Source organism: Brachionichthys hirsutus, chromosome 13 (assembly GCF_040956055.1).
Source record: "Brachionichthys hirsutus isolate HB-005 chromosome 13, CSIRO-AGI_Bhir_v1, whole genome shotgun sequence".
Taxonomy (NCBI): domain Eukaryota; kingdom Metazoa; phylum Chordata; class Actinopteri; order Lophiiformes; family Brachionichthyidae; genus Brachionichthys; species Brachionichthys hirsutus.
This window is the reverse complement of record NC_090909.1, coordinates 7513898-7528211: the sequence shown is the minus strand read 5'-3', so window position 1 is coordinate 7528211 and position 14314 is coordinate 7513898. Positions and strand designations below refer to the sequence as shown.

At 44.2% G+C, this 14314-nt stretch overlaps 1 protein-coding gene across 1 annotated transcript; it reads left to right on the top strand.

The window, feature by feature from the left end:
- The first annotated feature begins 9307 nt into the window (after nucleotides 1–9307).
- On the top strand, nucleotides 9308–13686 carry rad21b (RAD21 cohesin complex component b). The gene is made up of 13 exons (XM_068747234.1): nucleotides 9308–9451; nucleotides 9687–9816; nucleotides 10111–10210; nucleotides 10512–10618; nucleotides 10765–10974; nucleotides 11397–11519; nucleotides 11655–11783; nucleotides 11905–12128; nucleotides 12264–12420; nucleotides 12757–12902; nucleotides 13005–13178; nucleotides 13292–13372; nucleotides 13495–13686. Exons 1-13 carry the CDS (start codon nucleotides 9308–9310, stop codon nucleotides 13684–13686), a joined length of 1917 nt encoding a protein of 638 aa, XP_068603335.1.
- The last annotated feature ends 628 nt before the right edge of the window (nucleotides 13687–14314 follow it).

Below are 14314 nucleotides of genomic sequence, written 5' to 3'. Positions count from 1 at the left end.
GCAGAATGTTTATGGAATTTGACACAGTCATGTAGAGTGGCGACCTCTATATTACCACCAAATTTCATCCAGATCGAATGCAGAATGAGGTCAGCAAAAAAAAAATACATTTTAACATTGAAAACGCACATCAACTCTGGTTCACTTTTACTTTTCATGGTTGGTGTATAAAAATACCAGGAACAATTTATAACCTTTTGGTGATGATCCAGATCACCATGTGGACGGTGTAAATCTAATTAGGAGGGGAATGAGCTGCTTGGTGGAGGCCTGCGCTCTCTGAGTGCTTTTCTAGTTTATTATTATTGAAGATGATGGACTGTTTTTTCTTCTCTCTACCACTTTGACATGTTTTGACATGCTTGGATGTTGAACCCACCCACTGTAATCCCTGTTGTGTCCAGTTCTATAGGAGGGTCATTAATCCAGCGGCAGAGGGAGAGACTTCTAGTACAGACTTCTGGGATTTAACACGCAAAGAATTTCTGTCATATCTGCTTTCATCTCAGGGACTGAAGCTTTGTTGAAACTCAAACTGTACAATATTAGAGCATTATAATCAGACAAATCTTTTCTAAATGTTTCATTCCATCTTGAATTGTTTGTGTTAGACGGCCGTGAACACGATTACACAAAGTCACATATAAATGAAATCATTCACCAAGCAGGTGGTGACGCTGCAAGAAACATGAATGCCTCTTTGAACATGAGACAATCGCACAGTGACACCCAAAGGGCTGACTTCTCTGAGAAGCGTGACGTTCCTTTTCTTGAAGTGGAATCGCTTGGACTCTAAAAATAGCTTTCAACCATTCTGTGGCTATTTTTGGTCGATGACATCTGTGGGTTCACACAAAATGGGCTTGCGTTGGATTTGCCAAGGAGTTGTGCATGAATAGATGATGCAGCGGGGTTGCCAGGGCCCGCAGAGTGAAAGAAAATGGTATGAGGAGGGTTAGTTACAGATGCCTGTTCGCCGCACTCTTCTTAAAATCCTGGCCCGGGATCATGAATGCTCGACTCACACCATCTGGCTGTGTGTGTGTGTGTGCGTGTGTGTGTTTGTGCATCCTCTTTGGACAAACCAGTGCGCGTCCAAGCCTTAGTGTTTTAAAGTTACATCGTTGTTGTTACCTAGGTAACTCTCTGTGTGTGTGTGTGATAAAAAGGCCTCAAAAGAGGTAAATAACTCTAGGTCAGGCGTCTGGACAAAGCACTGACGTCAGTCCTGTTCCGTCACATTTGTTGTCCGGTGATGCTGGTTCACCAAGGAGCCGGTGTGTCATGTTTGAGAGACAGATAGCATGAAAAGAGAGGGGGGGGCAATAGTATGAACAAAACAGAGAAAGAGAGCGTGAGCTCCTCATAAGCGCCCAGAACCGAAACGGTTTGTCTCCTGAAAGAAGAGACGAGGCTGAATCTGCACCACTGCCGAGAAAACGAGACACGGCAGAAGGTTCCGCAGGAACCCGGCTGGACGACGCAAGGAATCGCCGAGCATGATAGAGGTGGTCCTAACCAGACTGCGGGACTTCTCCTGCAAGCCCTCCACCTTTGATGACTGTAAACCGGCAGGACAGGGTGCATGCAGGAATCTCCGGAGCAGGGCCGAGTGTCTCAGTCAAGGCAGCACAGCTGGAGGTGATGAAGGCACGAAGCTGGACATAGAGAGCGCGCTGGCCTGGCTGAGGAGGGAGCTGGTAAGAAGGCCGATCGGATACAGGTTCATACTTCAGCCTGCATTTACACTGAAGCTCACATCACTGAGTTATTTCTTAGTGAGTATGTTTTTGTGAAGTACTTTATCTTTGAACAGTATTTGAGGGAATTAAATGCTACTTTGATATGGTTTCTTTTTTGATACATACAAAATTGTGATTCAATTATTGCAAATATTAAACATCATGTATGCCCATACGGCTGTTTGGTAACTGAATGGACCGTTCTGATGTTGTTCATGTCGACATTTGCTGGAATTTACATCTGCTCACTATGTACTGAAAGGATATATGCATGGTCTTGCTTTCGTGAGATAATAAGTTGATAAAAACATTTTCTTGTGCACAAAATCTTTGTTTTTTAAAGTCTGCGTTCAGGTGCTAAGATTCTGCAGTCATTACGAATAAAGAGTACTTTCACTTTTGACACTCGAGAGTGAGATCATTATTTATAGATTATTTATAATTTACATATTACAAGTCAATTGTATGACCTGACTCTGTTCAGTTAAAGTCATATATTGTATTTTTAAGCAAATGTTTTTTTCAATGAAGCAGAATTTTATCAGGATAATTTCTGTTAGCGAACAAAAACAAATTGTTTTTGTTTGTTTGTTTGGTTTGCATTCCTCCTCCCACAGTTTTTATGTGATGAACTCAATGAAATAAAGGGCTTTAATGGGGTGCAGGCCGACAGCGCGGTGATTTGTCAGCATAATAAAATGACCGCTTGAGCCATTGTGAGTGTTTTTGTGTGTGAAGGCAAACTCATTGTCTTTTTTGTTCCTAAGATGCATGAAGGTCATGTTGTTACCGTGTCAGCCCCTCTTTAAACCATTGTCTCTCTGGAATCGTGTGTTTATATGTGTCTGTGGGTTTGCTAAGTCTTTCTGTTTGCTCCTCTGTGTGCAACTGTAGAGGTCTCATTGTCACACGATGATATATCACTCACTGTTTAGTGAAATCAGCCGGACTCCTTGTCATGGTAACCCGAAGAGAAACCACAAGTCTGAGTGCGGCAAAGCAATCAGTGAGAAAACACAGGCCTCCTGCTTGGTTTGATGAGAATTTACTATAGACTGGAAATAAATGAAAATGAGCTTAAAGGATGAGTAAAAAGCACATTTTAGTCAAACAATGTTTGCAATCCAGCTTTTGTCTGCCTTTAAAATCCAGTTTCATTTGCTGAGAAGGTAGAGCCCAGCAAGCCCACATCTTAAACTCCTTCAAGGACAACGGTTCTCGTGTATTAACAAAGACAAGTGAACGCGGCATCATTCAGGCAGAGCCCAGTCTCAAGCCCGGCACCTTAATTGTCAGAGAAAAGAAATGCAGATCGGCCGAGACGGTTCTTTGTTAGGGACATTCCTCAACCCTGAGGACCAACTTGGACTCAAGGGTTGGTGGATTTCTGAATATCTTATTTTACAATGTGGGCAATTAGACAGCCTCATTAAAAAAAGGAAGAAAGAATGGCACAAAAATGGATTTGCATTTGAAAGAAGGCAACGCTCAAATGAAACGGCCATGAACCTGCACAGCTTGACAAAAGTTTCTTTATCTGTGATTTCCCTCCTTCATCATATTATATATGGGTCTGCATGTCTATTTTCCTACTTGTTCATCAATTGTGTATGAAAACAAAAAATAAGCACTTTTTTAATGTATTTTTTTATGTGTGTAGATGGAGATGCGATCCCAGGACCAAGCCTTGATCCGACAGCTGATGGAACTTCACTCCGGCATCCAGGAGCTCAAGCAGGAATGGTCTGAGGAGGAGCAAGAAGAGGAAACTGATGAAGAAAACACTGAGGAGGAGGAAGACGAGGAGGGAGGAAGCACCTACTACTGGGACTCTGAGAGTGACCGTGGTAGTGGCAGGATCTACTACAACTCGAGGGAGACGAGCTTCTCCATTTTGTGCCCAAAGAGGCCGGCGAGCCTTTACTCGGGAGTTTTATTGGACAGGGCGTTTGGCAGGAGACGCTCCCTGCCTTAAAGATCCTACTCTGTCTTATAGAAGCCAGACAGGTGTGAACAGCGAGGTTTCCTCGGTTATAATATGCTTAATATTGTGATGCAACTGCATAAATGTAGATTCTCATTCAACTAAATCACAGTAATCCTTAAATCAAGTTGCACTGATTGTAAAGCTAAGGACATCAAACTGAGCAAACAAGGCACTCGTGTAACAAACCTTGAAAGCGCCGCATATATTTATCATTTTAAACATAGAGGGGGGGGGGTTCTTTTTAAACAAAAGGTAAACAGTAGAAATATTTGCGGTTACTTTTAAATGAACATCCGTGCAAATAAAAGCATATGTCTGGTTGGAGAGGCCCAGCAGTACATGTTTCAACCACTTCCAGCGATTGTGGACTATTTTAGAGACTGTGTGGAGTGAACATTTGAAAGCTTTTTGGTCTCGTGTTGGATTATTCAACTATTCAAAAACCCTCCTCCTTAGCTGAGGTGCAAGGATGAGGTCTCTATCCCCCAAACCCACAGCCCTAATAGTTACACAAAAAAGGCAAGCTACAGGTGTCAATTGTATTTTATAATAAAATATCTAATATTTATTAGATATGTTATTAGCATTGACTTGAGCCTTTTTAAACAGCCAGAATGGTTTAGAATGTTTTCAGTTATTATATACGGGAAACATTTATTTGAATATTTGAGTTACGAGCTCGGTCCGGGAACAAATTATACTTGTATGTCAAGGTATTACTGTATTCCAACAGGTGGCGGTGGTATAAGCCTCCTAACTCACACCATGCAAGAGAATATGCATGTATTAAATGTAAATATATGTACCGGTAATGGTTTATTGATGATGAGACGGTGTGCTGCCTGAGCTCACTAACCTTATAAAGATATTAACCCAGCCTGGAGTTCAATACATTTTTATTGATCATATGTAATAGTGAAGTATTCATCAGTATTTTTCTGTATGTGTCAGCTGATACTGTTTTTAAAATTCTCTTTGAGGAAGTATTAGCTAGTAAAGTAAACCACCATTTAAGATATAAATGTATGAAAAGTATTTGTGAAGGTACATAATGTATGTAGCCAGAGCTGAACTTTTCCAAACAGGTACTGCAAGGCAGTATGCCAGTCAAATAAAGACACTGATGGTGCTCGTTTATTTTTTATTTTTTCACCGCGACATAATTTTGTGACAACAGTGAGCCAGGCAGAAGCAAGCTTCTATAGCACAACTCTATACGTGCACGTTCATCACATTTTGAATATTAACAATATCACATGAAGCCAAAAAAACACTTTATCTCTCATTTTATGGGTTGCTTTCAATGCAGCTATCATTCCTCACCAAAGTACCAAAGTAAAATGCTTTCAATCTTCCTCCTCCAACTTGCATCAGAGCCATGAGAGCATCTCCCCACGAGTGTTCCCCAGATCAGGGTCTCCCATCAGGGGACCATTGACTGCTGATCCTCCTCCTCCTTTTCCACCCATCTGAAACTCTCCCTCCTCAGTCTTTGGATCTCCGTGTTGAGCCCCAGTAGCGTCTGAGCCAGCTGTAGGTCCTGCGAGCGCATCTCCAGCTGAAGGTCCGCAATGAAACAACGGAATAAGCAACGGCTAGAAATGGCTGAAATCCACATTGGCAGTGCTCTTACCAGTTCGGACCTCAGCCACGTTATCGCTCCGTCGATCTGCGCCCTCCGCAGCTCCTCATTGACCTGGTGGCTCCTTCCGATGCTGACAGGTCTGACAGTGGAGCCAGACTCTCGGGGAACTTCTCTGGGCTCTCCTGTCGCCCTGAAGGCATGAATCAGTTTGTTTTTAATGTTCTCCAGGACCATGGTGGACAAGGAGTCCTCGCCGTGGCTGTCTCGGTCCATGCTGGGAGCCTTTGACTGCGAGCCTCTTCGCCGTTTTGCCTTTCTCGCATTCGTCGACAGACTGATGCTCACTTAGTCTTGAAACTGTGTGGATTTTCTTCTTCTTTCCACTCCGCTACGTCTTCCCTTTACGTCTTCCCGCGTGCACTGAAGTTTGTGCTCCTCTGCTTGGCGTCTGCAGTCATCCCTTTGGCCTGCCTGGTGTTAACCCGGCTTGTTTTGTCATTGTAACTATGGAGAACCTGCCCTCTGCCTGCATGCCCCATCCAACCCGCCTCCTTTTGATAATCTTAATAAGAATGCTGGAAGATCTTGGACAAAGACTATTGTTGCATCTGAAAAGAACCGAAAAGACCCCCCCCCCCCCACACACACACACACACACACACACACTCACACACATTTACCACCCCCACCATTTCCTCCCCCATCTTTTTTCCCCTTTCCTCTCTTTCTTTTTCTTAGCCAATCCCACCCCCACACAACTCGAGTGTGAGAAATGTGCAGGGAGTGAGCTCGAATTTGCTGCCAAAGCGTAAACCTGTGTGTGTGTGTGTGTGTGTGCATGTGCCTGCATGTACTGGGAACACAAAATCCATCAAACCTCCCCAGTGGAGACTTTCTGTGCTTCTCCCTAAATAAGACCTGCTTGTCAGCTTAGAGGACAGACAGGTTGGGCCAGGAGGGGGGGGGGGACACAGCCTCAGTGTTTGCCGAGTCAGAGGCACAAAGACCAACCTACGGTGAAATATAACCAGGCCTTTTGTCACCAAGTCAAATCCATTCCCTGTGGGGTCTGTTGGATGGTTTTGTTAGCTGTAAGCAGCCCCCCCCCCCCCCCCCCCCGACTTCTGTACAGAGATGAGACAGGAGTCCAGTGTATCCTTTTGGCTGACTTTTGAGCCTGGCTGTGAAAAATGAGTGTCCCCATTTGGAGGGGGCGCCCACACTTTTATTTTTTGCATTGAGGAAATATTGTTTATTTTTCACCTTGTAGTATGCAACACTGTATTTACAAAGCTGCCCATGTCAGATAAAGACAAATAAAGATCTTTCATTTGCAATCCCATCATACGGACGAGCCATGCTGGAGAGAGAAGCAGAAAGAGGGAGAGCGAGGACTTGTCAGAGCTCGTATGACGTGAGGTCTGACTTTGTGCAGACGACTGTGGATCGTGAGAAGAGAGTCGGTTGGGCTTGAGAATCAAGTTGGTACGAAGTAAATAGTTTGTGACGACTTAATAGTCAACAGTGGCAGGGAAAAACAAGTTCCCAAAACCAACACGGAGTCTCAGTTCTTGCATGACGAGCAACTGCAATTCTCTTGCATTTAATTTTAATTGAATGGAAAAGCTAACAGCTACCTAACCTGGGATACATTCACAGGAAGAGTTGCGTGAAAGAGTCCTACAGAGGCGTAAAGGATATGTTACAAAGGTGACATCTCGATGATCGTTTTGCAATATTCTCTAGATTTAAACATAATTTTAATCTGTCAGTTGTTCCAACGTGAGTAAATAGTGTATTTCAGCCTAATAGTTAAGACAATTCTTGGCATTTATGAATAATTCTAAGCAATTTAATGATCTCATTTTAATTATCTTTTTTTTTTTAAAAGAAATTATTATACCATTTGAGATCAAATCTTGATACAAGGACTCCAGTAAGTATACAAAATCTCAAAATGTGCTGCAGCTGCTCTATCCCAGCTGACATTTGGTGGGAAGCTGAGCACACTCTGGAAAGCACACCAACGACCTATGGCGATTGTAGCCGCATCAGTTCGCCGATGTTGCGTGTTCTTTTCTGTCAAACTCACCACTGCATCATCAGTGTGCCTCCTGGTGGCACTTTCACGCCTTTACTTGCGTAGCGATAACAATGCAGGACTGTGTATTTATGTGTGTTACTAGCATTCATACAATTAGGCCATTTAATAACATTAGCCGGTTCACTGGGTAGAGGCTCTGTGGATAACAATAAGACCACAAAGTGACATAAAGGGAAATATTGAGTCTAATTTTAAAGGGAAAGTATTGAATGCACGATTTGAATAACATTAAAGGTTAAACGCCCATTGTGCAGGAGATGTTAGTGTTTGATGTGTGCCCACTAGATGTTAGTTTACTATTACAACGTTTAATATACAGCGATATACATTCAAAGAACCATGTACCACTGACATAAGCTCAGTTGCCATGGCAACCTGCTGGACGCACTTTATCTGAGTGTATTAAGAAGAATACATCCCACTAATTGTGGCAAAATTGTACCTCAAACGTTCTACTAGTATACAGGGGCGCAGGTTAAAGTGAAGAGTGGAAGGGCAGACGGAGCTCAGCATCCCCCGTGTCTCTCTCTCATCAGCACCACGCTGCATCCTGCTGCTCTGATAACATTGGGGGGGGGGGGGCGCCATCTTGTTTGTTTTAGTCCGAGGAGGGGTGGGGACACCGGCAAAACGACGAGAGCATAAAACGGCAAACTGGTGAGTCGTTTCGGTTTGTGTGAGACGTGACGGTGGGAAGGTATCAATTACAGATATCGGTGTCAACGTGGTCATCACTGGCTGCGATCAGCGCTAACGCGGTGCGAATGTCGCCGCTCCGGAGGATCCGTCCGGGGGATGACGTCAGGCTCAGAAAAGCATCTGCGCCTTCATCTAAAATCTTCGTCTAACGTTATTGACATTGTGTTTTGTGGTGCCAACACACACGCGCGCTTGTTTATCTGCTGCAGCTCCAGCTGGCATGATGATGATGATGATGATGGAAGGATGAGCGCCTGTTTATTCATTGTGCTGTAATATATTTTAGTCTTTGCTGTCGGTCTTGTGTTTTATGGTACTGCATTCTTCTCCCCTGATACACCTGACAAGTTAATATAGTTTTGTTCTGAATGTATTTTTAGACATAACCTCGTAGGTAAAACGGCTGCAGGATGAGGCATCCTTCAGACCAACTATAGGGAAGTAAAAATATACAATATAAAAAAATATACACGTCAGAAACGAAAGTTGGGACCTTTCATTCATCTCTTCATTCATTTCAATGTAATTTCATATATAATAATAATCAACATCATCATCATCATCATCAGACTTCTCTTATGTGGCTCCAAACTCTGTGTGTACCTTCCTGCATTTAGATGTGCGCGGTATCCATGCCAACAGAGCCCATTTATTGAAATGCCTGGCAGAATCCTGTCTGTTTTTTCTCTTGTCCTTTCAGAGGGCTAGAAGAAAACAGGCAACATTTTTTTCAACACGCTGCTGGCATATAATTCAGATTAGGCATTTATTTATACAGTTCTCCTCAGAGTTTGTTTATGTTATCATAATGATATTATTTTGCATTATTATTAAATGCATATACCGGTAGTTATTCAGCAGTTAGAAATCACTCGTTTCTAACTATCTAGTCCAGATTTTAAAAATAATCAACTAATAATGTACAGTTGTTGAAAATGCCAACTCTTTGTAAGCATTTAAATGGAAAATAGAAGTGGGAATTACAAAAAATCAACCACTTTTGCACAGGTTGAGATCATTCTGAGTTCCTTCAGGATATTGTTGTGATGATATTAATTACCTCCGCCGAGGATGTGTTGTTTTCATTTGTTCACCTTCTACTTCAATGTTGTTTTCTTCCCGGCAGGACTCACGTCCCCGTCCCCCCCCCCCCACCCCCCCACCCCTTTCGGTGAGAAGTTGCAGAAAAGATGTTCTATGCCCACTTTGTCCTCAGTAAGCGTGGGCCTCTGGCTAAAATCTGGCTGGCGGCCCACTGGGACAAGAAGCTGACCAAAGCGCATGTGTTTGAGTGCAATCTGGAGAGCAGCGTGGAGAGCATCATCTCCCCAAAGGTAATCCATCAGGAATGTAATCTTCACATTCCAGGGTCAACTCACTGGAGGTTATAGCTGCAAACGCAACACGCAAAGTCTATTAAAAATATATCAGGGTTTTGACTTTGCTGTTTTTTGCCTGCTGGTTAGATGTAGCTTTGTGTAGTTGTACACATCACTACTGCTGCAGTTTTACTCCTCAGCATTGATGCTGATCCTGCCTTTGTGTACATTTTTATTGCCACGCTACCAGGTGAAAATGGCCTTACGGACATCAGGGCATCTGCTGCTGGGCGTGGTGAGGATCTACCACAGGAAGGCCAAGTACCTGCTGGCAGATTGTAACGAGGCCTTCATCAAGATCAAGATGGCGTTTAGACCAGGTCAGGGGCTGAATCCTTCATCCTGAGTCCCGCTAATGTTGTAGTTGTATCTACCAAAACACAAACAAGCAAATCTTTATTACATTGTGCAGTTTATACATCAAAAGCTCAACGACGCAGGAAGTTCCTTACATAACTATTGACTTGCAAAGCAACACAGAGAAAGCCTGTGTCCATAGCGATACTGCTAATACATTTATACGTGTTTCTGTCTGTTTCTGTTCTTTTACATCCCCACGTATCTGACGCTGTTATAAATATTGCGCATTCTTCCCCTACTTCATGGCGCTTCAGGCGTGGTGGATCTTCCAGAGGAGAACAGAGAAGCTGCCTACAACGCCATCACACTGCCTGAAGAGTTCCACGATTTTGATCAGGCGCTACCAGATCTAGAGTGAGACCGCTGTCTGTCTAAATTAAAGACTGTATTTGATGCTTTTTCTTTTTTCTTTTTTGATGATGATGATGATTATTTTCTTGTGAAATTGTGTTCCTTCATCAAAGACGCACGGGGAACGATGTGGGAATTTTGCGGTTAAGCCGCTGACTTGATTGACCACATGTAAACATAAATCATATCTCTAATGATTAAACATGACTCGTTGCACGTAATTGTTTAGTGGTGAGTGCGCGTGGCATGTGAAGAGACTGTAAATACAGGTCAGATATTGGACTGTGTGGTATGCTTTGTCCAGTGATATTGACGTTGCTCAGCAGTTCAACTTGAATCAGAGCAGAGTGGAGGAGATCACCATGAGAGAAGAGGTGGGCAACCTCAACCTGCTGCAGGACAACGACTTCGGTGGGCATCTTTGTTCTGTGTTTATTGTGTTCACAGTCACGTTTCAATCATCTGCACCAGCGCGCGTCGCGTACGCATGATTTCATTGCAAGTTGGTCAATGATTCGATATGCAGGAACTAAATCATAGATGCTTCTGCCGTGCAGCTGACTTCGGTATGGATGACCGGGAAATGATGAGGGAGGAGAGCGCGTTTGAGGTCGACATCATGGGAGCGTCGGCTTCCAACCTGCTGCTGGAGGCCGAGGGTGCAACCAATCAGATGGCTGATAAAGCCAACCACTTGGAGTACGATGGCCAGTACAAGGACGACTTCGGAGACAACCCCATGGCGATCAACGAGGGAGGCATGCTGGGTAGGATTCTGTCAGTATTACAGGCATGACAGTCAGTTTGTCCTCTCATTACAATGTTTATAAGTGATATTAACAATTGTAAAAACAAAAAAAAACAACAACACCAATATGCTCAGTGGATAAAGGTCCACATTTATTTTGGTAAATATTTGCAAAGTATTGAAATTTCAACTGAAGCGTCAATAGCGTCTCCCTTCAAGCAAACATTGTTCAATCAAGGCTAAGATCGAAAGAGAGCCTGAAAGGTCACAATTTATCATCACTGGCCTTTCTGGTGCTTTTATTAACATCATCAACCTCTTTTTTTTTGTCTCTTTATTGCTATGAATAATGATTGGAGACACGCTTTCAGAATGCATTCTTGAAATTAGGCCTTCATTTAAGGGGCTTGCCTTGACTTTAATTCACTGATCTCAATGTAGTGGACAAGCTGCTGAGTAACGAGGATGGAGGGGGCATTTTTGATGACCCCCCTGCCATCACAGAGGGTGTGATGATGCCTCAGGACCACAGACACGATGAAGATGACTTTGATGCTCTCTCAGGTCAGTCCCACAAAGAAGACAACCAGCAGCGCCGAAAATGTTAATGTCGTGGTGTTTTGGTTGAAATGACAAGATATCCATCACGGTGTGTGTGTGTGTGTGTGTGTGTGTGTGTGTGTGTGTGTGTGTCGTTAGCCGGAGCCCCCAACAGCCCGGACTCGGGCCCAACCGAGCCCCTACCCACCATGGGGGACCAGACGGAACAGACCACCCTGGTTCACAATGAGGAGGAGACCTTCGCCCTGGAGCCTATTGACATCACAGGTAGTGCAGCCGGTTGCTACACAATGGGATTATTTATAAATGGTGCTTTTTGCTCCTGAGAGATTTTTTGTTTTCCTCTCTGCTGAGCTGCTTCACTTCCATCTCCCTGCCATCCTTGCAGTAAAGGAGACCAAGGCGAAGCGTAAGAGGAAGCTGATCGTGGACAGCATGAAGGAGCTGGACAGTAAAACCATCCGTGCGCAGCTGTCGGATTACTCCGACATCGTCAGCACACTGGACCTGGCTCCTCCCACCAAGAAGCTGATGATGTGGAAGGAGACGGGAGGAGTGGAGAAGCTTTTCTCTCTCCCTGCACAGGCTCTCTGGAACGCCAGGCTGCTAAAGGTAGCACAGTATTCAGGGATAACTGTACAAAGTAGTGGCCTGATATTAATTAAACTACCGTATATTTCACCATGTTCTCTCTCTCTCTCTCTCTCTCTCTATCTGCCTGTGCTTTCTGTCCTTTTGCTCTCTCAGGTGTTCACAAGGTGTCTGACGCCGCTGGTACCAGACGAGCTTAGGAGGAGGAGGAAAGGTGGAGAGGCTGACAGTCTGGATGAGTTCCTCAAGGACCTGGAGAACCCAGAGGTTCCCAGAGAAGAAACAACTGGGCAACAGCAGAGAGACATCCTTGGTAGGAAGTGTGTGCTTTTGTACATTTTTTGGTTTTGGAACACCCCATTGGAACACCCCATTGGAACACCCCATTGGACCTCCCCAAGTATTAAGGGTGCAGCGCTTAATACTGTTTAAGAGCTGCACTCCACCAGGCTCAGTATCCTGATGCGCTTGTGTCTCTGCTTTGCTCCGTTCAAATAATGCAGAATGTTTCTTTATTACTGTTTGAAATGTTCTGCCACACATGTGAGCAGCACAGACATGCCAATATTCATCCTGTTGCATTGTCTACTATGTTAAAACATTCATTTTGGATCCGTGTGAGTATTGCGCTTTATGCTTTCCCCTCCAGATCAGACTATCATGGAAGAGGCCAGTGTGCTGCAGACCTCGGCTGTGGAGGGCAGCAGGACAATGCTGGACGAGTCGGTCATGCCCCCTCCGTCCTCCCAACGGGGCCTTAAACGCAAAGCCCAGGACACAGAACCGGCCCTGCCTGTGAGTCTGGGTTATTGAAGCAGATGTACGCACCCCATCTTTATCACCTCTAAACCAACTCCACAAACAAGTGTGTTTATCATCTTCAATTATTCCCTCCAGATGGGCACTCTGGACCAGCAGCAGCAGCCACAGGCGTCCAGCGCGCCCCCACAGCCAGAACCATCCAATGTGGACCTTCCCCCGGAGGACACCACGAACATCAGCCAGCTGATAGAGCTGGATTTGCTTGCTGACAAGGACAAAAAGAAGAACGGTGATGACTCTGATGAAGAGGTGAGATGAAGAGCCACAAAATCAATAAAGTCTTACATCCTGATAAGATTTATTTGTGGGCTTTACTGCAAGTGGCCCGTTTCAATGTTTCTAAATGTGTGTTCCTGTGTCAGGAGGAGGAGGTGCAAGGAGACCAGGATCAGGAGGAGAGGAGGTGGAACAAAAGAACCCAGCAGATGCTCCATGGCCTCCAGGTCTGTTTTTGTTCACATCTTGCAGGGCGAGCCCATGAGCAAATTACAGCACGTGGGAATACGATGAGTGAAATAAATTACGAAGCTTTCCCGTTCTGAGTTTCCGTCTCTCACCTCACCAGAGGGTGATGTCCAAAACAGGCTCCCAGTCGGTCAGCCTGCTGGATCTGTGCAGGAACAACAATAAGAAGCAGGCGGCGGCTAAGTTCTATAGCTTCCTGGTTCTCAAGAAGCAGCAGGCGGTGGAGCTGGTCCAGGAAGAGCCGTACAGCGACATCGTATCGACGCCGGGACCCCGCTTCCACATCATCTAGAAAACACACCCGATAGCGTGAAAGAAGACTCCACACCCACTGCAGCGCGTCTGCCGGTGCAACATTCCACGGTTTCCATTTTGTGATGATGTGGAGTTTCATCTTATGACTACTGCATCGTAAGGATTTCCAACTTTACATGAGACATTGAAGATTTCAACTCCAAACTCTGGAGACACTTTTCTGATGTTTTTTTATTTTTTATTTCTTAAATGATTAATTTGATCGGGTGTTTGCGTAAATACGAGTTGGAAAACCGTCAGTCGTGTGCCAAAGCTACGTCACATATTAATTCAAAGTGAGATTTGACTTTGTAATGTGTTTAGCATCAGAGAAGTGGCAAAGGATGAACAAAAGAGTCAACATGCAAAAAAAAAGAAAAAAAGGAATTAGCAACTGTTGATTGTTGTGAAACTAGAATCAGCTTTAAAATCACCTTCTTTGGAACAATCTTCCTACATTGAAGAACCGCCATTTTAATGTTCGACACACACGTGTGTGATTTCTTCTATAAAAAGCAACATTAGTATATAGCATTGCGGACCAGTGTCTGCAATAAAGATTTTGATTGATTGATTGATAGCACATATTGTACACGATTATGCCGTAATCTGGATTGAAGACAAAC

Excerpts from the sequence above, each read along its gene's own strand:
- rad21b (XM_068747234.1), top strand. The coding sequence starts at position 9,308 with ATGTTCTATGCCCACTTTGTCCTCAGTAAGCGTGGGCCTCTGGCTAAA. Across the intron at positions 10,211-10,511 it reads CAGGCGCTACCAGATCTAGA|TGATATTGACGTTGCTCAGC; the intron begins GTGAGACCGCTG and ends TGCTTTGTCCAG. Across the intron at positions 12,421-12,756 it reads ACAGCAGAGAGACATCCTTG|ATCAGACTATCATGGAAGAG; the intron begins GTAGGAAGTGTG and ends TTTCCCCTCCAG.